Genomic DNA, 25,634 nt, shown 5'->3' on the forward strand with positions numbered 1-25,634 from the left:
TTCTGAAAAATTCCTTCAATAGACTAAGTTAAAAATATTTAGTCATAAAAAGAGTGATCAGTTGGGGCGCCTAGGTGGCTTAGTCGGTTAAGTGTCCGACTTTCGCTTAGGTCATGATCTCGCGGTTCGCGGGTTCGAGCCCTGCGTCGGGCTCTGTGCTGACTGCCAGCTCAGAGCCTGGAGCCTGTTTCAGTCTGTGACTCCCTCTCTCTCTGACCCTCCCCTGCTCAAGCTGTCTCTCTCTCTCTCTCTCTCTCTCTCTTTCTCTCTCTCCTAGAAATAAATTAAAAAAAAAAAAAGTGACCAGTTTACAGCACCAACTAGTGGGTGTTGCTGTATCCCCTGACACCCCCACCCCCACCTGGGCCAGCTGTTAGCTCTCTCCTTCAGTGCTTCTCTGTTCTTTAACATAAGTAGCTACCTCTGAAGCACAAGGATCCCCCAGGCTGCAGGATATTCCCCTGAACTTAGAGATTCCGTGTCAGATGAAACTTCAGTTGCTTCTTCTCAAACTTAGAAGCACATACTCTTCCTAAGGAAAAAAATCTCCTAAGTCTCTCACACCCTAGTTGCTTCTAGGCACCCCACCTGGTATGAAGAGTCTGTCTTTTGCATATTCCCTCCAGCCAAGAAGTCTGTCCTGAGCTTTACTTCCTGAGCCAGCTTTTGAAAAGATGGGCATTTTCGGGGCACCTCAGTAGCTCAGTCAGTTGAGCATCCAACTCTTGATTTCAGCTCAGGTCACGATCTCATGGTTCATGAGTTTGAGCCGTGTCAGGTTCTGCAAGGACAGCGTGGAGTCTGCTTGGCATTGTTTCTCTGTCTCTCTGCCCCATCCCTCCTTGCACTCTGTCTCAAAATAAACCTAAAAAAATAAAAAATAGGCATTTTTATATGAATTTGGAAAATAGTATTTAATATGCTTTTACAGATCATACCCCCAATTCCAATGTGTGTTTCCTGAGGAGGGTGTGGGCATGTGAAGTGTTGTGACATCTGGTTCATAGTCATTGAAGCAGATACCCACCTTTTGCTTAATTTTTCTCTTGCTTTTTAAAATGTCTAATTCTGACTAAACTTGTCAAGGTTTATTATCTAAAATACATAAATTTAAAATTCCCTGTGCGCATTCACTGTGAAATCTGACATATCAAGTTTACTGGTAAGATGTGTGCTCTGGTCTTGATAACATGTTTTCACAATTGTTTGACCTTTTTTCCCCTCTTACTTTCTACCCATTCACAAACACCTACTTTTAATCATTACTACAACACTTTTCATCCTGTAATAGAATCTCATTATGTGCTACTTATTAAGCGGCCTTGACTAATGTGATTCACTTTGTGCAGTCAGAAGATTGTGCCAGCAAAGTATGATTTTCTTATAAAGACTGTTGGGAAGGGATCTACCAAGGGTAGCAAGGTAATAAAAAGTGACATATTGGTGTCATTTCTGAGATGGTATTTTTCTAAAATCACTTAGCCATCCTATGTGTAAAGAGATGCAGATTTTGTTTCAAACTTGAGTGTGCAAGAAAGGTCTTGTATTTTCTGTAAATCAAATCAAGCTCATTTCAAATCCCATCCTGTCTTATCTGTGGGAGGTTAATTCTGTCATCCCTGGGATTGTCTGCTGCCTTGCAGAAGGACCACAGAAAGGGTTTCATGCAGACAGAACATTCAGGAAAGGCTTCTCTGGCTTCCAGTTCATTCCAGTTGCCAGGACTACTGTCCGAGCCACCATGGTCCTCTGTAGCAGGATGCCTTGTGGCACTTCTGGGGGCAGGAGTCTTGCTGGTCCTGGGAGTCCCTGGGACCCCACTTCTCTGGGTGCTCAAGCTGTCCCCCTCTCAGGCGTAGCCATCCTGCAGAGGCACCGCTGGGGAGAAAGGCACAGGTCTCCATCTCTTGGGAAACCCACAGCCTTTGGTCCCTTTCAAAAGCCTTGGATAATCTCTCCCTCTTGACTCTTGCCAGTTCTGCTTCTCTTTTACTTGCTGAAGGCCTAGTGTTGATCTTTGTCCTCAACTCATAGCATCATATGCCTTCTTTAAAGAAGTTGTCTCTAGGACCCTAGCACCAAAAGCTTCCCTGAGCTTACGGGACACAAAAGCTTTTTTGCCTTCCTTTAGCCAGGAGTAGGGAAATAAAAAGGGAGCAAAATTCAAGTGACTATCACAATAGATTCTCCTGTATAATATTCGACGTGTTTAATGCTTAACATGATGATGACATTAGAATAATAGGAAGGTTCTTTACTCCTTTAAGTGTGTTTGGAATGTTCTAAAAAATATCTCGGTCATTCCCTGATTTTGCATTGTGTTGTGTATGGTAGATATCAATATTACTGTTATCCACAGAGTTAGCCTTTGAAAGGAACAATGCCCGTCCCGCTTCATTTCCTTTTCTCAATTCTTTGCAGCAGAGAAAGGCCTGAAGTCTTTGTCCATGCCATGAAAAGTAGCAGTGGAGATTGGTTTTATAGACAGAAATGGTGGTTTCTAATGCGTATTCCTAGGGGATGTGAAATTGTCCAAGGCAGACAAGATGCAGGAGGGAAAGTGAGACCGAGCATGCAGGGCCCCAGGGACCTCCATGCCCATTTCATTCATACTAGTTGTGCTTTTTCACTTACTTCAGGTATTGAATTCCATGTAAAATTTTGTTTTAATGAAGGATTCCATTGGTACAAAAATTAGGAGATCATTGAAGGACATACGTGTGTATATACCTATAACATTTGAAGTTCCCCGGTATTTTGAGTTCAAGATCTTCTTTTTTCAATAGTATAATTCTATGGCATAGAAATGAACCTTCCCCTTAAAATATCCTGTTGCTTAATTACAATTGACATGTGAAAACCCCTAAAGAATAGATTAAGTTGAGGGGACAGTATGATTTACTTGGACTCTCAGTTCCTCTTCTGGTTAATAGGACATCCACTCTACATAGTGTTTGACATAAATCTTGCTCCTTGTAGTAGTGAAATTGTGGGTTCTTAACAGTTACCATCACTCACCTGCTCCCTACACAGAACAGTAAAGTTCATAGATGGCATGAAGTTACTCCAACCCAAATACTGAATCATGTCTCAACCATAATTTTAAAAATTCTTTATTGATATTATGGTTATACTGATCATCATAAACATTTATATCTAACTACTGGTTCTTTTTGTTAAACAAATTACTCAAATTTAATCAACTATTATTCAGAAGGTTTTTAGAATTCAATTCAGACAATGCTTAATTTTTAAATGGTTAGCTTTATTTTATACCTAGCCCAATAACATTTGTTATAATCATTAAAGATTCCACGAGACCAGTTTAAATATTCATACTAAATATTTTGTAATGACATTTACTTTACAATGCTAAGTTTTTGCTTCTTAAAAACATAGTCAAGTAAAACTATTTCAGTGTCAGAGCTTTTTAGTAACATATATTCTGTTGTAGCTTTCAGAATAAAGTTTATACGGTGTTTGTTGTGTAATATAAGCATTAAAAATTTTCTGTTAATATCGAATACTAAAATTGGAGTAGTCAAGTTTAGAGATGGTTTTTTCATTAGAAAAGTTTGTGCGGTCAATGCGAGAACTAGGACTTCCAACCTTGCTCAGCCAGGACATCCTACAAAAAATAAACAAATACATAAAAATTAGCATACAAAGCATATGTGGACTAGCTAAAGTGATCCCACCACAGGTTACAATGGTTTACTTTTACTAGGTAGCTTTTGCATCTAATGTGAAATACAATTTTTATTTACCTTGTATACATCATGTATCAGAGTACCAGAAAGTTTAACACATAATTAAATATGAACAAAGAAAAGCTTAGAGCAAATTAAGCCCAGTAAACTCCTGATGATTTCATATTGGGGTTATTGTCCCCCTCTTAAAGCATTCAAAGCCATTAAAACCGAGCTCTTATATGTAAAAGGACAATATTTTTACAAAGAGGTAAATAATTAAAACAGTTCACCATTGTTTTTTCTCCTTACTCAGCACATAGTAGGTGTGTACTTATATGTATATATATGTGTGTGTGTGTGTATACATACACACACACACATATATACTGTGCAGACAAAGAAAAAAATGAAAAAAATGTGAAGAATGTGATTTTCTACAAACATTTTAGATGAGGAATGCTTGGTTGGCTCAGTCAATAGAGTATGCAACTCTTGATCTCAGGGTTGTAAGTTCTCAGCCCCACTTTGGGTATAGAGATTACTTAAAAAAATAAAATTTTTAAAATTTAATGTTTATTTTTGAAAGAGAGACAGAGCATGAGCAGGGGAAGCACAGAGAGGAGACAGAATCCAAAGCAGGCTCCAGGCTTTGAGCTGTCAGCACAAAGCCTGACATGGGGCTTCTCCTCTGTTACCTTATTCCTCTATTACTGAAACTAATCTTAATCAGTCTAAGGAAGACTGATGCCAATGATTCAAATTGCCTTTGGATTACTTAACCTTTCCTTTGGTTCTTGTGACAGTTTTACTAGGTAAGGTGAATTTTCATGTTTCTCCTGTTCCAGGAGCTAAGCCCAGTAACACATCTTATTTTCTTCAATTCATTTAGTTAAAATCTTAAAAGCTGAAATTGCACGTGTTCAAGAATAAAAGTCAGTTATTAAGAAAAAGAGCCAGTGGGTTCAATTTTACTCCTCTTAGCTACTTGAAATCTTCTAGAAAACAAAGGTCAGAAATAATAAAAGCTTATTAAGTATATTAAGCACTACTTGCTCTGCATTGTGCTAAGTTCTTTACATGGACTCTTTCCTTTGATCCACACACTAACCCTATAAATTATAGTCCATCATTACTCCCAAGTTACTGATGAGGAAAGAGAAAAGAGTTAAGTAATTTGCCCAGGGTAGTAGCAGTGGTGGTTATGACAAAGGACCATATTCTGGATATGATTTGCTGACAACTGGACATGATGTGAGGGAGAGAGTATTCAAGGATGACCTCAGTTAGTAGTGAAAAACTACTTGGTAATGGCTGTAATTCATTGCAATGGAGAGACAGTGTGAAGAGCAGACCGAGGGGATGATTAAAACTTCAGTTTTGAAGAGCCAAATTATGGAAAGAGCCCACATGTCCATCGACAGGATGGACAGATGGATAAAGATGTGGTATATAAACACAATAGAATATTACTCAGGCATGAAAAAGAACCAAATCTTGCCATTTTCAGTGACATGGATGGAACTAGAGAGCATAATGCTAAGTGAAATAAGTCAGTTGGAGAAAGACCGATACCATATAATTTCATTCATGCAGAATTTAAGAAACAAAACTGATGAACAGAGGAGAATAGAGAATAAACAGGTTGATGGAGGGAGGTGGGTGGGGGGTGGGCTAAATCGATAATGGGTATTCAAGACGGCACTTGTGTTGAGCACTGACTGTTAGAATTTAGTGATTCGTCACTTATATATATTTCTGAAACCAATAATACACTATATGTTAACTAACTAGCATTTAATAAAAACTTTAAAAATATTTCCTAAAAAAAAAAAGTCCAGCTTTGGAATATTGACTTTGAGATATCTATTTAGACATCTACATGAGATGTTGAGCAGGCAGCTGGTTCTTGGAGTCTGGGTGGACAAGATAATGTTGGAATTTGTCTACAGGTAGTCAGTACTGAAAGCCATAAAACTGGGTGGCATCACCAAGAAAAAGAATATAGGAAAGGGAAGAGGTCCCGGGACTGTGCCTTAGGACACCTCAAAGTTAAGAGTTCAGGAAACCGAGGAAAAGCCAGCAAAGAGGAGAAGAAAGCGTCTAGGGGATAGAAGCAAAACTGAAAGGGCATCCTGTCCCAGGAAACCCTCCAGGAGCAGAAATGGATGAACTGGGTCCCTGCTGCTGGCAGGTCAAATAAGGTGAGGACTGAGTATTGACCACTGCATTTGGCAACATGTTGGTCACTGATGACGTTGATAAGAACAGTTTTGGTAGAGTGAAAGCTGTATTTCAATGGGCTCAAGAGGGAATGAGTGGAGAACAGTTAGAACCAGTGAATCGAGGACAAGCACTCGTGGGCCTATGAGTTGCAATAACTAATCCACCTAGGATTATAACTCAATGTATTTAGCTAGTTGAGAGCCTGGCTACCTACTTGTAACTGATCTTCAACACCATTAAGAAGTTCACCAGCCAGAAGTAGGGCCAAGGAGAAATATATGCCACTGGTAGGGGCAGAATGGTCATGCCATTTGTACCAGATGCAGCGGGACCACTGTGTGCCATGGCTCCATGCATGCCACTCCTACTGCTAGGAGCCATCTTGCCTGACCTGCCTACTTACTGAAGAGTGTTGTGGTCACCTGTCACTTGGCAAGCCCTGACTTCCCTCGTGTGATGTTCCTGCAGTCAGCCCTTTATAGATGTGGTTCAGATCTGGAGGTAACAGAACTGAGAGTTCTCCTAGCTAAAGTGTTTTAATTTCACATCTTTGTTTCAAGATGTGTTAGTTAAAAACCACATAATCAAACAGTATCAGTTAATTCATTTCAATTCATTAAATATTTACGTAGCATTGTAGGCAAGGGGTATCCTTGATATTGGAATGTATGTACAGATACCTAAAATAAAGTTTCTTTCCTATCCAAAATATATAGAGAACTTACAAAACTCAACACCCAAAAAATGAATAATCCAATGAAAAAATGGGCAGAAGATATGAAGAGACATTTTTCCAAAGAAGACCTACAGATGGACAATGGACACATGAAAAGATGCTCAACATCACTCATCATCTGGGAAATTCAAATCAAAACTACAATGAGATACCATCTCACACCTGTCAGAATGGTCAAAATGAGTAACACAAGACACAACAGGTGTTAGCAAGGATGTGGAGAAAGGGGAACCCCTCTTACATTGTTGGTGGGAATGCAAACCAGTGCAGCCAGTCTGGCAAACAGTATGGAAGTTCCTCAGAAAGTTAAAAATAGAACTACCCTATGATCCAATGGTTGCACTACTATTTATCCAAAGGATACAAAAATACTAATTTGAAGGATACATGCTCCCCAACGTTCATAGCAGCATTATCCACAATGGCCAAATTACAGGAACAGCCCAAGTGTCCATCAATTGATGAATGGATAAGGAAGTGGTGGTATATGTACAATGGAATGTTACTCAGCCACACAAAAGAACAAAACCTTGCCATCTGCAACAATGTGGATGGAGCCAGAGAGTATTATGCTAAGCAAAGTAAGTCAGAGAAAGACAAATACCATCTGGTTTCACTCCTATACAGCATTTAAGAAATGGAATAAACAAGCAAAGGGGAAAAAAGAGAGGCAAACCAAGAAACCATAGAGAACAAACTGAGGGTTGCTAGATGGGAGGTGGGGGCATGGGTGAAATAGGGGATGGGGATTAAGAAGGGCACTTGTGATGAGTACCAGGTGTTGGATTTCAGTGTTGAATCACCAAATTATATAACTGAAACTAATATTACACTGTATGTTAACCAATGGAATTTAAATAAAAACTTAAACACCGAATCTGTGAAACTGTCAGCCAAGAGAAGCCAAAGGACACATGATGATGAATTCAGTATCCTGGAAGGTATCCTGGACCAGGAAAAGGCCATTAGTGGAAAAACTGGTGACAGATGAATTAAGTATAGAGTTTGGTTGAAAATAAAGAAATAAAATGAAGTTTCTTCCCTGAGTAACTCACAGTCTAACAGAAGAGTTTGGAGAATAATACAACTTACTATAAAATACTTCATAATGTGATGCGCAATGTGATTTTTAATATAAGGGCAGAGGAAATGGATGGAGTTAATTTCTGGTCAAGGTACTCAGGGACATCCTTGTGATAGCAATGGCACTGCAGCTAAGTTTTAAAATGGTATTGAAAATTTCACATCTTACGATAGGGAATGCCTGCTTAAGCTTGACAGGAAACCAAGAAACCTAGGGAAAAAATGGATAATGTTAACCAATTAAAAAATGTAAAATTTGTGAATGGTCAACAAACGTCTTAAGCAAAACCATAACAAAGAGCAAACTGGAAAACTTATTTTCAGTGTTCTTACTATACAAAGCGCACTCAAAAACTAATACATAAAAGATAGCCATTCCACAGAAAAATGGACAAAGAACATAAACAGATGAGAAAGAAATATAAATGGACAGTAAATATGTGAAAATATTCTCTTACTCATAATTTTAAAAATACAAATCAAACAAGAACAAGATACCATCTGTTACTTAGGAAATGGCAAAGATTTGAAAATTTGATATCTAGTAGTGACCATTAAGATGTGGGAAAAGAGGCACTTTTCTAGATTGATGGGAATACAACTTTGTACAGCTTTTTAGAAGGGCAACTTGGGGGGCACCTGGCTGGCTCGGTCAGTTAAGCATCCGACTTCGGCTCAGATCATGATCTCACAGTTCGTGGGTTTGAGCCCCAGGTCAGGCGCTGTGCTGACAGCTAGCTCAGAGCCTGGAGCCTGTTTCGGATTCTGTGTCACCCTCTCTCTCCTCCCCTGCTCATGCTGTCTCTCTCTCTCTCTCAAAAACATTTTAAATTTTTTTTAAAAATTAAAAGAAGGGCAACTTCATATTACCTACCAAATTTTAAATGTCCATGACTTACAGACATGCTGTCATAGAGAGGGCAGCCCTGGGATACAGACTCTGAGATGGAGATTAGTTTGTAGGGATTGCTCTTGGATTCAAAAACTGGGAGGCATGGAAAGTAGCATGGGCCTGAGGGGGAAGTTGGGTGAGATACAGTCTCATTGAAGACCTCTGCCAACACCCAGGAGATCTGAATCTGGAAAGACCCTTCAGGGCTACAGTGAGAGGGCTGGGTCTTTATCCCTCATATGAGCCAGTCATTACAGAAGAGCTACCCAGAGAAGGTGTGACTGTTAGTGTGGTGACTTCCTTCTCCTGGGGCAACTCCTGAAGAGGGCTGAGGGCCACTTTCCACAAGCGCTCCTGGCATGTGGAAAATAAGCACACATATTCTCACAAGTGGGGTTGGGAATGAAGAAATGGTATGAAGATGCAAGACAAAGAAATAGTAATTAGTGGGACAAAGCCTCAGAGCAGGTAGGTAAGCAGATTAATTAGGTTTAGAAGCAAGGAAAAATCTCTATACAGAAGAGAATAGGTCAAAGAAACAAAAACAATAACAATTTAGATAGGAAGAGGCATTGACATAAGATGGCCTCCATTTTCTTAGTAAAGAGGTAAAGTAATTTACTGAGAATTAAGGGAGGTGAGGTAGGATTGAGGAATTAAAGTGAAAACGGTATTAATAATTGATATGGGAGGGGCACCTGGATGGCTCAGTGGATTAAGGTTTGATTCTGAATTTCCGCTCAGGTCATGATCTCACAGTTCATGAGTTTGAGTCCCACATCTGGCTCTGTACTGACAGTCCAGAGCCTATTGGGGATTCTCTTTCTTTCCCTTTCTCTCTGCCCCTCCCTGGCTTGCTGGCTCTCTAAAAATCTTAAAAACAAACCCAAAAATAATAATTGTTATGGGAGTTAGTTGCTGAAGAGCAAGCAGAGCCCTTGAGGGTGACCAGATTGCCAGGAGTGGAACATGTGCCTGCCTGCAGTGTGCTTCACTCTACTTCCTTAGATACCTGTCCTACAAGCACATTGGGACCAGGGATCAGCGCTTGGGCCAAAGGCTTCTCCCTAGTGACATCCCATCTTAGGGGCAGAGTAACAATTCAATCCCATGTTTCCCATAGTGAGCAATGGAAGGTAGGCCTGCCCATCCCCCAACCTCGGATGGACTTCTCCCCCTGCAGAGCTGTGGTCTTAGATTTACTTACTGGAGTGAGGGAAATAAACCATTTCATGGGGGAGCCTCAGATTTTGGTATCTTTGTATCTCTTGGACTGGGCAGGTCCTCTAGAGAAGGTATGTCCAATGTAATACCTAGAGTCTATAAATTTGGCGATGTGTGTGCTCGGAAGAAGGGTAAAGGCCTCAATATTTAGTGTGTAACTTTCATTCAATATCTCTTATCAGCACTTTATCTTTTTTCAGCTGTGCCTAGAAGACCCTCTCTGGAGCTTGAAACCCTGGCTTCCACCTGGGTGGGTGGAGCAGCCCCTCCCCAGTAAGGGGTGGGAGATAATAGCTTATTAAACAAATTTTAAATCTCTGTATTTTTTACCTCACATTTCTGCCCACTTCCATTTGCCCAAGCCTTGGGGGGTTTCCACTGTGTTAAAAGGACCATTTTTCTGTTTCTCCCACTGGGGGCTTACCATGGAGGTGTGACCATTAGCTCATTTGCTTTCTAATTTCCCACATTTTATTGCCTTGTTTTCCAAAGTTTGGAAGCTTTCTCTCTTGTTCTTTGTTCTTGTGGGTGTTTAAACCTTTTTTTAAAAAAACAGATTTTACTCATACTAAGTGGGGTTTAGGTGGGGGAGGTAAATGCATATGTTCAAAATGTAACACTTTAATTGAAAGTATGGCCTTTTCCTTTTTATTTAAATCTTTAATCCATCTGGAATTATGTGACTGCATTATATGAAAAAGAGATCTTAATTTTGAAGGGTTAGATATTTTCCCCAGCACAACTATTATCAGAGAATGAATCTGTACGTATACCTGAATCGTTTTCTAGACATTCTATTTTACTCCACTGATAGCTTTGGTTAATCGCTATACCACTACCAAACTATATTAGTTTTTACAGCTTTAGAATATATTTTAATGCCCAGCAGTCTCTATGCTACCCACACCCACCCCCGCAACCTCATTATTCAAGTTGTCCTTGTTTATCAAAAAGTCTGTTATGCTAAAGTCTTTTAGTATAATTTTGTCCAATCCCTTCAAATCCCCTTTTAAATCTTAAAATAATTTGGAAAGAACCAACATTCTAACACTTAATCTTGTCATCAAGAGCAACAGATTTTCCCTGCTTTTGTTCAAGTCTTTACATTTCTCATCAAAATTTTGTAGTTTACTTAATTCAGGTTCTGTCTATTTCCCATTCAGGTTCTAGCAAAATGATCCTGATAAGTTAATACGTATGTTCTATTTTTCTTGCTATTTTGAACAAGATGTTTTTTAATCATCATGTTTTTAAACGGGTACATAGGGAAACTCGTGATCTCTTAATCAGATGCTTTACTGAAGTTCCTTAGATTAGTTTCCTTTGGGGTTCCTGAGATAAACCACCCTATGTAGTGCTCCAGAATTCATTCTGTTTGTCAATTTTTATCACATTAATTGGATAATTTCAAATTGCTCTTTATTATAGGCTATCCAGTCACATTTTGGTTACTAGTTCTAAGCCTTTCAAGAATTGCTTTAGTACATGAAGAAAGAATCATGAACAGTGTTCACTCAGTCAAGGGGCCAGTATGATCATGGTACATTGCTCTGGTTATTGCATATTTTACCTATTAGGTCAGTAGACTCCATAAACACTGAATGGATGGTTGGATGGATAAGTGAATTATATTTGCTTGAGAGACACTGAAGTCTAATATTTCTGCTATAAATCTGAATCTGATTTGTGTGTGTATATCTTTAAGGTATTCTTATTTAACATGATCCACTGGTAGGCTTTTAAAGTCATTTTTTTTTTTCAAATAAGAAAGTTCAACTAATACAAATGGAAGAATAGGAATGGAAAGTGGAAAATTCTATTGACAGAAGTTATGTTACTTGATAAACATGTTCTCCCTTCACTATTTTAAATGCTGTATGTAGAGACTTTGAAAATGAAAATATTTCTGTGAAGTCTAATTCTTTCACCAAAATTATGTTGCCTTTAACAATTACAAAGTAATAAGAGGACATTTCTTTATAGATGCATTTCTTACATGTTTCATGAGGATTATACATGGTTGTAAAAATAATTTTTATGGAGTGGCAAAAGAAAAGGCTCTTGCATGAATTTTAAGTATTCTTCAGGTTATCATTGCATGGGGGGAAAAAAACCCAAACAGTGCTGATAAATGTTACATGACCAGAGAAAAACCCATTCATTTAATAAATTTACTATGTTGTGTTTTTCTGTTCCTACTCAGGCAGTCACCAACTACTGGTCCCCTCAAGGGCTTTCACAGCATTCTATTCTTTGGTGCAGATGACTCACATTTGGCTATCCAGTATAGTAAAAACCATACATTGATGGCCTCAGCAGCCAGCAAAGAGGCCAGCTGTGGCCTTCTAGAATGCACTTAGGTTTTCCCCCTCCCAGAGACCCTTCTCTGACTGCCCCTATCTACAAAAGGCCTGCCTCCAACTATTGTGTGCATCAAGGGAATTGTCACATTCTGTAATTGCTCTGTTCATGTAATTTTTGATGAGTTCATTACATGCCTCCTCCATATTAGGATGCAAATTCTGTGAAGACAGAGGATGAGTCTGACTACTGCATCCCAAATATCTAGCATAATGCCCTATGACAGGGGGCACTCAGTAAATACAATACATACCAAATGAATCCAGCTTTGTCATTTGTCCACCTTCTTCAGGTCTATAGCTTCCATGCATGAGAAAAGGGGCACATTCCTAGGGTCTTCCACAGTCCATACACAGAAGGGGGCCCTAGGCACTAACTTTTTAACTTTTTTATTTTATCTCACGTGAAACAACCCCTCCCCCGTTTTTTACACACTTTGTAAGGTAAACAAATAGGTGCTCTTATTACAGAAAAGTGATAAAATTCATGTCTGTCCCTATGAAATAATACAAGTAATGGCTATGTTCATCCTCAATAAGGAAACTGGAGGCCCATGGGTCTGACCTAATAACCTGAATGTAAGCATGTGAACCAAGTTTATTTGTGGAATCAGTTCACTTATTTTTGCCAACCCCCAAATTTTACTGAAGTTCTTGTGATTTTAAGCTCACTCATTATATATGAAAGCATAGTAACTGACTTCACCCAGCGTTTAGAGTGACTATTATAAGACCCCTGGAGGTCCAAGTCCATCCTGCAAACCAAGTCACGTAACATGCCACCATCTCAGTCAAATTCAGTGTATAGTTGCTTGTATATGCTCAGATGTATTGTAATTATCAAAAATCCTTAGACATTGTTCTTGGTATCCCAAAGCTCTACAAACACCTATCATAGGTGTATTTACTCAGGATTTTAAAGCTTTATAAAAAGAGTCCTTTCTTCCAACATAATCTTGCATGAAAGCTTAATGCTTATAGAAGTGAGGTGCTTCTCTGAAGCAAGGGAATGGCTGGGGATGAGGTACAGAACCTCCCTGTCAGGCCTCTCTCTTTCCCAGCTATACCTTGAGCATCTCTGGAGAATTCCAGGGGCTTGGAAGAGCTCAATTTAAAAACTGCCCTCTTAGAGAAGGACAAATATCATATGTTTGCACGTATAGGAGGATTAGGAGGAACTTGACGGAGGAACAAGGGGGAGAAGAAGGGCGGAAATGGTGGGGGAAAGGGAGAGAGGCAAACCATGAGAGACTCTTGAATGCTGACAAAAACTGAGGACTGATGGATGTGGGGGGGAGGGGGGATGGGCATGGAGGAGGGCACTTTGGGGATGAGCACTGAGTGTTATGTAGAAACTAATTTGACAATAAACTATTTGTAAAAAAAAAAATAAATAAATAAAAACTGCCCTCTTATCAGTGAGCAAGGATATATGGGAGTGGAACGTATGGAGAATCCATCATAAGTAGAAGTGAAAACCAACATAGGACTGTCTCTTCTATTACTCAAGTCATTTACTGTTTCCTACAAAATGTAGTAAGTTCCTGGGGTGATAGGAAAAATTCCATTTAATATCCTTATTGAAACACAGGGGTGGATTAAAGCGCTAGAAAGCCAACACTATTAATAATTCATAGCAGTTCTATTTCCTGGGACTGAAGTGGGGCGGCATAATCCTTTTGGACATCTCTAACACCAGTGCAAAATGCAGACCGTAGCAAGAAAGCAGACAGTAAGAAGAGACAGCTAATGAATTAAAAGCTAACGTGATGCATGCTGGAAAATACTGAGTTGCCTGCCCATTTGAAGCTTTTAAACTAGCATTAATAATGGAAGAATGGCACATATTATTTTTGCTATTCTCCTTTCTTAAGCATGTTTCTTATTCAGTTACATGTGGACAAATACTACCATAGGCTTCTTCATTATCAATATGAGCTTTTAAAAAAACACTTAACATTTATGAGGGACAGAGGGAGAGAGAGCACAGGCAGGGGAAGGGCAGAGAGAGAGAGAGAAAGAGAGAGAGAGAGAGAGAGAGAGAGATACAGAATATGAAGCAGGCTCCAGGCTCTGGGATGTCAGAACAGAGCCTGACACGGGGCTTGAATCCATGAACCGTAAGATCATGACCTGAGCCAAAGTCAGAGGCTTAACCAACTGAGGCATCCAGAGGCCCCATCAATATGAGCTTTTTAATGGTATTTTAATAGACCATTGACCCTTGAACAATATGAATCTGAACTACACAGGTCCACTTACATGTGGATTTACAATAAATGTATTTTATTTTAATAACATTTCTAGCTTATTTTAAGAATATAGTATATAATACATCTAACATACAAAATATGTGTTAATCAACTGTAGATGTTATTGGCAAAGCTTCTGGTCAAGAGTAAGGATTAGAAGCCATAAAACTAATAGGCAACTGATGGAATGGGAAAAGATAGTTGCAAAAGACGTATCAGATAAAGGGCTAGTATCCAAAATCTATAAGGAACTCACCAAACTCCACACCCGAAAAACAGATAATCCAGAGAGAAATGGGCAGAAGACATGAACAGACACTTTTCCAAAGAGGACATCTAGATGGCCAGCAGACACATGAAACGATGCTCAGCATCCCTCTCATCAGGGAAATACAAATCAAAACCACACTGAGATACCACCTCAGGCTAGTCAGAGTGGCTAAAATGAGCAAATCAGAGGACTCTAGATGCTGGCGAGGAGGTGGAGAAACGGGCACCCTCCTACACTGTTGGTGGGAATGTAAACCAACAGCCCCTCTGGAAAACAGTGTGGAGGTTCCTCAAAAAATTAACAATAGAACTCCCCTAGGACCCAGCAATAGCACTGCTAGGAATTGACCCAAGGGATACAGGAGTGCTGATGCATAGGGGCACATGTACCCCAATGTTCATAGCAGCACTCTCAACAATAGCTAAAACATGGAAAGAGTCTAAGTGTCCATCAACAGACGAATGGATCAAGAAGATGTGGTTTATCTATACAATGGAATACTACATGGCAACGAGAAAGAATGAAATCTGGCCATGTGTAGCAACATGGATGGACCTTGAGGGTGTTATGCTGAGCGAAATAAGTCAGGCAGAGAAGGACAGATACCATATGTTTGCACGTACAGGAGGATTAGGAGGAACCTAACAGAGGACCATGGGGGAGAAGAAGGGGGAAAATAGTGAGGGAGAGGGAGAGAGGCATTCTCTTGAATGCTGAGAACAAACTGAGGGCTGATGGGGGTAGAGGGGAGGGGAAGGGGGGTGATGGGCATGGAGTAGGGCATTTGTGGGGATGAGCACTGGGTGTTATATGGAAACCAACTTGACAATAAACTTTTTTTTTTTTTTTTAAATAAGGATTAGAGAGGTTAGGTTAAGTTTTGGGGGAGTACAAAGTTATATGTGGATTTCTAACTGCGCAGAGGGTTGGTACCCCGACCCCTGCACTGTTTAAGTGGCAACTGTAATGTCTATAACTTTTGCCATATTGTAGCTCATCATCAGTGAAGAGTTCAGTGATTATCAAAGGGAATTCCAGCACTTCGATAATTAGCCTGAAACCAAATTACTCCTCTTTAAAATGGGGATAACCTGGGGCGCCTGGGTGGCTCAGTTGGTTAAATGTCCAACTTCAGCTCAGGTCATGATCTCACGGTTTGTGGGTTCAAGCCCCGCATTGAGCTCTGTGCTGACAGCTAGTTCAGAGCCTGGAGCCTGCTTCAGATTCTGTGTCTCCCTCTCTCTCTCTTTCTCAGAAATAAATAAAGCATAAAAAAAATAAAAAAATAAAATGGGAAAACCCTCACCTTACTGAGTCACTGAATGCATTAAAGAGAATGTATATAAACTGCCCAGTGCAACATCCGACACACAGTAACCCCTTAATAGCAGCTCTTACAGTATAATTGTTCTCTTTGCCAAATATGGCGGACTGCCTCTTAAGCAAGCTCTGTGACCAGCAAAGTCACACACCTCCTGTGCAATTCCACTAGTAAAACTTGTTGGAGTTACTGCTTAGCTGCAGTGGGAAATGACATGTCATTCAATCTCCTCACTTGGGAGAGTCTGGAAGAGCTACCAAGGCTAAGCACAGGATTCTGAAAACCAGCCAACTGGATCAAAGGGACTGGGAGTAGAAGAAGCAAAGGCAGTCACTTCTCTGCCATACAAGTGACAGATACTCTCTCCTGTTTTTATTTAGTGGAAAGAAAAGAGAGAGTGGTGCAGTGGTAATGGAAGTGGACTTTGGGAGCAGCTCTGCTCTAGTGCACATCCAGCTACCACTGGTCACGGTGGGCAAGTACCTTCAACTCTAAGTGCCTCATTTGTAAAATGGAGAGCCTGTCGCCTGACCTGGAGGTGTTATGAAGATGAAAGGAGGTAATCTGTTAAGTGTTTCAGAGAGCATGTAGAAAATAGTAAACACTCAAGATTTAGCTGTTGTGCTAGGGTGCCATAGCAGGTAATGAAAACCACCTTAGCTATTTTAGAATGGAATTTAGTATAGAGAATTGGGTCCTTACAAAATCACGATGAGTCATAGACTGGAAGAACATATTTAGATGGGGTCTGTTAGAGCAACTCTGTAGAAGTGGCTGCTCAAATACAAAATGTTAAAACTGTGAATCTCCTGCAAATATAGACTGGCCAGTGTCAAAGATTTCTATTTGACACACTAAGTAATGACAGAACCTGGTTCAAAGGAGAATGTAGACATATGTGTATATATACATATATATATGCACTCATGCAATCAGGGATGCTGAACCCAACTGGCTAATAGATGTGAAACTTTTAAATGCTATAGGGCAGGATTGTCCAATGCTGCTATTTTATGAGCATCGTGTACAATTCAAAGTCTTAAATCTTTTACCATATTAAGGTAAAAATAGGTGAAATTAATTTTAATATTTTATTAAGTCCAGTATACTTAAAATATTATTTCAATATATAATCCATACAAACAACTATTGACTAAAATGAGATAGTTTACATACTTTTTATATTGAGGCTTTGAATTCTAGTATTTTACACTCACAACAGATCTCCAGTCGAACTGGCTACATTACAAGTGTTCAATAATCGCATATGGCTAGTGGCTCCCATATTATGAGAGTTTTAGGGCAATAAAAAGCATGTTTGGTATTTTCTTTAGGGCAAAGTCTATTATATTTACCAGAAAAAAATTAACTTGCTTTGCTATGAACAAGGGGTATCAGCATTTCTTTGGTTTGCTACAAGTCAATTTCTACCTTAGAGTTGTAAAATAGCCTGGTTAGTAGAAAATCAAAGGTGCATATCTGTATAATCAGAAAATTCCTGTAAGTTCCCATGCACAAAACCCAGAACTTCCCTGAATGATACCCCCTAATCTCCACTGCTAAACTTTCAACAATTCTGTGTGTGCAATAGGCCCATGAGGCGATTTGTTGAGAATCAGGAGGCTGTCACCAAAATCACTGCATTAATGGACATGTTCCCCTAGCCGCAGTCTAGGCATCAGGAAGTCTCACCAGGATTGCTGGCTCCAGACCCACATAATATCTGCTAGCTCCTCACACTAGCCAATTAGATGACTCAGGCATTCCTGCTACTCCCTTTCCACTTATATCAATTTCAAATTCAGATTTCACGTGAGCACCGCTGATTGATGAGACCTACATCATGTTGGAGTCCTTAGCTGCAAGGAAGTCAGGGAAACACGGTTCCTGGATCTCCAGAGTCTGCAGTAAAGGAAAGGCAGGAGAAGAACTATGGAACCGAGAGTGAGCAAGTCAGTATGCCCTGTTTGCTGCTGCTATTATTCAGTTAACAAGAACTTGATGAACTTCTCTAGTATGGGATACAGAAGAGAAGCATTTTTTTTTGGTCTGTATGATAGAAACATTTTTGTGGGCTGACTCATACCTAGGGTTTCTCTAAGCACTACAACAGAATTCTAAGGAACACCAACTCTGAAGAAGACTCTTCCACCTGAAGAGTCAGGTGGAAAAGGAGCAGCAGAGGACAGGTAGAAGGAATGAGCAAAGAGGGGGATGTCCACAAAGTGTGGTGTTAAAGAAAACGAAGGGCACAGAGTATTTTAAGAAGGAGGGAGAAGTCAACTTCCAGATGCTGCTGAGACTCTAAGTAAAACATGAGTTGAAATGTACTTTGGGGACCTTAGCAGGATCAGCCACGGTGACGTGGTGGGGGTGGAAGCCACATTAAAGTGGTTTTAGGAGTGAGGGGGAAGTGAAGAAATGCAGACAGCAAGAATAGATCAATCTTTTGAGCTGTCTGATTCTGAAGGAGAGGAGAGACACAGAGGAGCTTTATACATCTTTAAGGTTCATTTTGGCAAGCAAGCCGCCTCGATTCTGAGTTTGATGCCTTCCAATATTTATGAGCACTTTGTCTCAGAAGAACAATATTAGAGGAGGATTGTTTTAATAACACACGGTCTAGGCCGTTTTCTATTCCAGATATGTTAAAATCTACTCCTACATGAAGCCAAATGAAAAGTCAGTTGGCCAGACTCCCGTGTTTTCACCCCTCACCCTGACCTCTCCGCCTCCCCCCAAAATGCTCATAAGAAACTGAGTTTTGAGGGGGTGATGCCATTAGTTGATGGAGGGCTACTAGATAGAGCCAAGCTGTGACCCATCCAGGGCAGAGGTCATTATTTTATAGTTTTTTTTAAGCCTTGTTTCTGGCTCTGTTTTATGTCCCCACCCTTATTTTTTGTCCTTTTTCACTCTTTTGTTATAGTTTCACATATTCTGACAAATCACTTTAGATTACGTTGGGAACAAAGTGAGTACAAACACATAAAATTGAGGGTTTCTTTTTTTTTTCTTACTGATACAGTTTCTTTGATTTTATAAAGGAAATTACTGCAAGGGGGAGGTAGAGATTTATTTATGGAGCTTTGCTTTACAACCAACTTTATTAAATAACGTTTTCCATTAAAGCAAGGCATGCAACGTTCTGAGGTCATAAAGACATGTATCTTTATGGCAGTGGTCTCTGTAGCCAGCTACCAGTCTGTTCCTGGCCTTGAACATCTCTCTGCATTGGCCCAGGGGCAAGAGCAGTGTGGGGTTGAATGGTTCTTCTGAGTCAGGGGTACCCTGACATTGCAGAGACCTTGAACATGGTACTGAGTGAGAGCTCCACTCAGCGCTTTCCTGGGGCTGCTGAGGGAAGAGTATCAGTTCTCCCAGGCCAGACCAACACCAGTCTAGTGGAAGCTTCACCTAGAGGTGGGTGCACAGGCTTTAAAGACAAATTCATGAAGCATCTTCCTGACAATCACTGAAAATAATTTGTGGATAATTCAATCCAAAGAATAGTTCAAAGGCAGAATGGGGAGGTAGGCAATAATGCAAGAACCACTGGAAAAACAAGAAATTTGATAGGTGGAAAATGAGGGAAAAAAATTTTAATGGAAAGAAGACTGTTAGTGCTGCTATAAACATTGGAGTACACATACCACTTCAAATCAGCATTTTTGTATCCTTTGGATAAATACCTAGTAGTGGAATTGCTGGGTTGAAGGGGAGTTCTATTTTAAAGTTTTTTGAAGAACCTGTATACTGTTCTCCAGAGTGGCTAAGTGGGTGATGGGCATTAAGGAGGGCACTTACTGGGATGAGCACTGGCTGTTATATGTAAGTGATGAATCACTGAAGTCTTCTCTTAAAGCCAATACTATACTGTATATTAACTAACTTGAATCTAGATAGATTGACTGACTGACTGACTGTTAAGCTGTCTTTTAAGGGTATCACTTGTGAGTACATATTGCACTACATGTTGTTAACCCTAGAGATGTGGGCTTTCAGAATGCCTTTAAAGATGTGCCAAGAAGTCAAAATAGTGAAACTCTCCTTTATTGGGATGTTTCATAATTCAGGAAATAGTGTATCTTTTGAACCTCTTAGGGTTAAAAAAAATTCTTTTAAGATTCTCATTTTCCCTAGGAAGGTGTTTTATCTTTAAATCCATGTAGGTGACTCGATTCATAGGGAGGCCCATGATAACATGTAAGAATGCCATTGAAAGGTTTCAGTTCATAAGCGGTCACCTTCAAGTGGTACTTGGATATTATACTCTGAATATTTTTTCAGCACTGATGTGTTCCATGCATATAAATTTTAGTCTGTTTTAAGTGATTCATAAAATAGTCATTCTCTTTCAAAATGTTTTCCTTTTTGTATTCATAAAAATAAATGCCAATTTCCTTTTGCAAAATAACAAAATAGAAGGTGAAGAAAAAATACATATCCTCCTAATATTAATGGTTTTGGAGATAGTAAAAAAATAGTCATTGCTAAATCCCAATGAATGCTTTAGCCTAAATTTTAAAAACTAAAATTGCATGTATTGTCCCCCCATAACAAAAAACTCAAATAGTGGGTGCTTAAGTGACTTTAAACTTGTATTTTTCATAAAGAAATTTCATTAATAGCTTGATGAATCTTATAGAAATGAAAGGGCATCATCAATTTATTTAAGTTGCCTATCTAGTGGGAAGTGACAAAGTGAAAGAAGACTGGATTCCAGGCTGAGAGGAGGAAGGGAGAAAGACTTAATGGAAGAGACTGAGAGGTAATGATCCTGCCCTAAAGTAAGATTCTTCATAATTTTAGTACTGCATTCTCAGATGTTCCCAGTTTCTCTGACACCATTAATGATCAAAGACTGTCTAGTCACCAGAATCAAAATGCAATTTAATTATATTCTATCTCCCTCTTTTGAATCAAAAGCTTCTTAGAAAGTAGATGGCTGTCATATTTAGTTTTCCAAATGACTTTTAAATGAAGCTGCTCAAACGAGGCATACAGACCCAACTCACCGGAGAGACATGCTTGCATTTAAAGAGAATTAAGTTTGAGGTTTCAGAACTTAAAATCATGAAGCTGAAGTCAGAAAAAAAGTCCTACTGTGGAAGAAAGTGGCCTCCCTGACATTTGGTCTTTAAAGTGCTCTGTGGGCCTGGCAACCATCCAGATGAGGACTAATGTTTGGGAGCCTCTTATAATTAGACACTCTTTCCTGCTACATCTAAACTTGGATCAAGAAAGAAAAAAATCAGCTAGCAGCTTCCTGTAGAATCCAATGAGGCATCTTAACCTTGGTGGAGACGCCAAGGTCTAGGAAATTTATCCTAAAAGCTTTCTCTGAAATGATCAAGTTTAGGGGCACAAATAAATGCTAGCCAAATTCATACATCAATTTGTAAAATAGAATACCATGTAGTCATTTATATTGGGCATCATATTTGTCAAATATATCATCTACTTGTGCAAGGATTTTCCTACTGAGGAAGCATGCTAAAATGGAATTATATTGGGTTGCATTCTCCAGTCTAGGCGTATTTTGGCCCAGAGAACCTACACTGAAAGTACTTTCTTCCCAAGCTAACAATGAAGAACTGATAATAACCGATTGCCTTTTTAAGAACTCTTCATCACCCACTGCTTTTCACTTAACACATCATTGCCTCAGATGGGTTAATAAGACTACGTATTTCTTTATGGTTACTTTGTTCCTGTCCTGAGCATATTCTCTGGTCACCTGGATTATGCTGAAACACAGTCCAGTCTATTCTTGTTTCTAGGGCAAAGAGAAGGAAAAATATATCACTCTTTTTTTTTTTTTTAAACTTATCACTTACCGTACCATATTTACAAACTACCTATTAAGGCAGTTTGCTTTGAAAGAGCTAATTTTGTTTGTTTCAATTTTGGAATCCAAAACCTCTGCTATTTTCTATAGTTTCGGAAAAGGTAAGAGGAGTAAAAACCTTTCTAACCAGTGGTCACAGACATGGTAGGCAACTGCAAGAATGCTCCATTGCCACAGAGAGAGTTATTCACACAGGGAATGCACTGAAGAGTCAGAGTGTTCTCCATAGCAATCAAGCAATAATACTCTCATGGCAACGTTTAGCATAGGTGTGCTGGGCTAAGAAATGTTTCCATGACCAGGGGTGCTCCTCAAACTACCCTCAAACTTAGAGACTTGAAGCAGTATTTATCCTGCAATAAGTCTGCAATTTGGGCAGAGAGAGCTCATCTCTGCCACACTCCATGGAGAACAATGAAATAAGTGGAAAGCTCAGTCACTGACAGGTAAAGCAGGCTAACCTTGGAAAGCCCAGTGAGTCAAAGTCTAGAAGAGACGGGGCTCCTCAAACATCTCTCTCCAGCACAGTGGCTTCAAAGGAACCACACTTCTCACACTTGTATCAGCTCAGGAATCCAAAAACAAGTGTCACAGACAGAGCAGCTCGTGGAAGCTGCATTGTCTATTGTAACCTAATCGTGGTATAGGTTCGAGAGTCACCTGCACTGCATTCTATCTGCCTGAACCCAGTCCCCAAGGCCAGCCCATATTTAGGGGGAGAGGAATGGTGAGGAAATTGTGAGCTTGCATTAAAATTACCACAGTAACTTTATATAGCTGAAGAATTACAAGAGAATATACCACTTATTTACTCATTCTTTCAACAAATACTGAATTTGTACCATAAACTAATTTAGCATAGCCTTTTAAAAAGATTCTATATATTCTAGTCTGAGACCATTTCAAATTTGGACATGATTTCAAGCATCAAGGCTGTATTTTATTTTAGACCTGTCATATGAAAGTACTCAAACTAGTACAAAATGTCAGATGATGATAGTCATCCATTTGGAAAGTATAGTCTCAGCAGCATAAATGGGTTTTTATTAGAACTCATTAAAAACCCAAGAAACAGGGGCACCTGAGTGCCTTAATTGGCTACGAGTCTAACTCTTGATCATGATCTCACGGTTTGTGGGATTGAGCCCAACATCAGGCTCCATGGTCTTAGTGCAGAGCCTGCTTGGGATTCTCTCTCTCCCTCTCCTGAGCTCATGTGCGTGCTCTCTCTCAAAAATGAATAAATGAACTTTAAAAAATAAAACCTGAGAAAATACAAGTATAAATATTCATTGGATAAAAAAATATTTTTAAACGTATTTGTTGAACAAGTTTATGTAAAAGCAAATCATCTTTTCTAACTTTATACTTTCAGTGATTAAAATAGAAGAAAAATTCTCCTTGACTTCCTAAATGTTCCCAATTGCCTAGTATGTGAAAGGAGGCTTGTTCTCTGATAGACAAGAGATGAAATATGGAATACATAGCAGAATAGATTGGCTAGGATAGATTCAGCTCAGTGGCAGTGGCTGGAACAAGGGAGCTCCTCACTTGTCCATCACGGAAGGAAGCCTGGAGGCAGTTGGTCCAGGACTGGTGTGACAGCTCCATGACCATCAGAGTGGTAACCTTTCAGCTTACCACTCTGCTACCTCTGGGATGTTTTCCTCATTTTCCTCACCCAAGATGGACACTAGAGCTCCAACCATCACACTTATATTCTAGGGAGCAGAATGGAGAAAGGGCAAACGAAGGGAAAAACAACGTGTGCCTTGAGGTAAACTGCCTGAAGGTGTAGTTTGTAAATATGGTACAGTAAGTGAATGTTGTCCAGAAGCAGCCACACAATACCTCTGATTACTTTTTATTGGCCAGAACCCACCAACAAAAGAGATTGAGAAATGTAGGTGACATTGACTTTATAGTGAGTGGCCACTGGCCCAGTAAAAGTCACTAGCGTTTCAGTGGGATGGGGCGGGGGGGGGGGGGGGGAGTGGTTGCCAGAGGGCAGCTAGCAGTCCCAGCCACAGGGTGAAAATCAAGTGTTCTATTTTGCACGTTAAGCAGGAGATGCCTCTTAGATACTCAAGTCAACAACAGTATATACAAGTCTGGAATTTAGGGGAGAGATCGAAAACCTGGGGTTAAAAATTGGGAACTCATTGGCCTACAGATGATGTTAAATACCATGGGGCTAGATGGCAACACATGGGGAATGAATGGAGATAGAGGAAAGTAGTCAGCCAGAGAGGCCACCAGCATAGGCTGAGAGGACATGGTGAGAGAGACAGGGGAAGAGCCAGGACACTCTGGCATCTGAGAAGCCTGATGAAGAAAGAAGCTCAAGATGACTGGAGCCTCCACAGTCGTACAGGCTGCTGGGAGTTTGAATCTCCAAGCTTGATAACTGATGACTGAATTTGGCAAGGAGATCATGGAGATGGGATGTTCCAGGCTTCAGTGCAGAGGTGAAGAGCAGAGTCTGCAGGGAGGGGATGAAGGGGAACCGGGAGGGGGAGGAAGTAGAAACAGTGAATAACAGTATTTTCTCCAAGAGATGTAAAGGGCAGGAGCTGGAGAGGAATATGGCATCCAGAGAAACCCTTAAAAAAATGATTGTGGATATTAGAACATACTTATCTGCTTATGGGAATAAACTATAAGAAAAGCAGAAGGTAATGATGTGAGAAAAGTGTTAATTGTGCTAGAAAACCAGGGTCCACTATACAAGTGGAAAGACCAGAACAGTATGTAAAAAGGATACACACAGAGCCTGGAGAAGACAGTAAGATCAGAGATAATGAGAGAGAAATCAAGGGAAAATACCTGGTGAAAGGATTCTGCCAGTGGAATCAAAGAGCAAATACTCAAAAGACAGAGGATTCATCTCAAGGACCACCTGGGATTGACTGGTAGTGGCTGCCCAGGGATTTGTGTTGAGCAGACAGGTAGAAGCCTTATCCACCCCACTGGGGGGACAGTACAGTGATCAGTGATGGACTCCCCAGTGTTCTGACCTCAAATACTTAGTAGCCTACTTTTGAAAGTGTGTTTATTTTTTTAAATAATCTCTATACCCAACATGGGACTGAAACTCATCACTCCAAGATCAAGAACTACCTGTATGCTCTGCCAACTAATCCAGGCAGACCCCCTTAGTAGCCTACTTTTGACATCAGTACTTCTTATGAGTCCAACCTTGGCTTTTAATTATATAGTTTTTCACAAAGTTTAATCATACTACAAGTACTGTTGTAATCTTTTCCACTTAATAATATGAAGAGAATTTACTTTTGTGTTAATGGATCCATATCTACATCATCTTTTTCAATGTTCCTCGGGTCTTGCATTAAGTGGGTGGACCCATATCCTATGGTTGGAAATTAAAGCTGTTCCGGTTTCAAAAATAAATATTTACTTATAAAACTCCTAGATTACACTGACCTTATGATCTGGAAGGCATTAGGAAGAAGTGGTTTAAACGCATGGGCTCTTGAATCAGAGCAGAGCCCTCTGGGATTCAAATAACTGTTACCTTAGTTCCTAGCAGTTACCTCTGTGTGTCTCAGTGTCTTCATCTGTAAAATGGGGTTAATGGTATTTCCACTATATAGAGGTGATACAAAGATGAAAGGAGATAATATATATAAAGCACTAAACTTTGGGCTTAGGGCATGGAAAGCATGCAGTAAAGGTTAGTAAACTGAAGCAGGTTTATGTCGGTCCACC

General features: G+C 39.8%; 1 protein-coding gene across 1 annotated transcript in view; it reads right to left on the reverse strand.

The window, feature by feature from the left end:
- Positions 1–3,193: 3,193 nt before the first annotated feature.
- Positions 3,194–25,634, reverse strand: part of ACYP2 (acylphosphatase 2) — a 163,791-nt gene continuing 141,350 nt past the window's right edge. The window contains exon 4 of the mRNA XM_039249212.1: positions 3,194–3,628. Within this exon, the coding sequence (XP_039105143.1) occupies positions 3,514–3,628 (115 nt within the window). The 3' untranslated portion in view covers positions 3,194–3,513. The remainder of the gene's footprint in view (positions 3,629–25,634) is intronic.

Source organism: Hyaena hyaena, unplaced genomic scaffold, assembly GCF_003009895.1.
Source record: "Hyaena hyaena isolate Hyena2069 unplaced genomic scaffold, ASM300989v1 scaffold_332, whole genome shotgun sequence".
Lineage (NCBI taxonomy): Eukaryota > Metazoa > Chordata > Mammalia > Carnivora > Hyaenidae > Hyaena > Hyaena hyaena.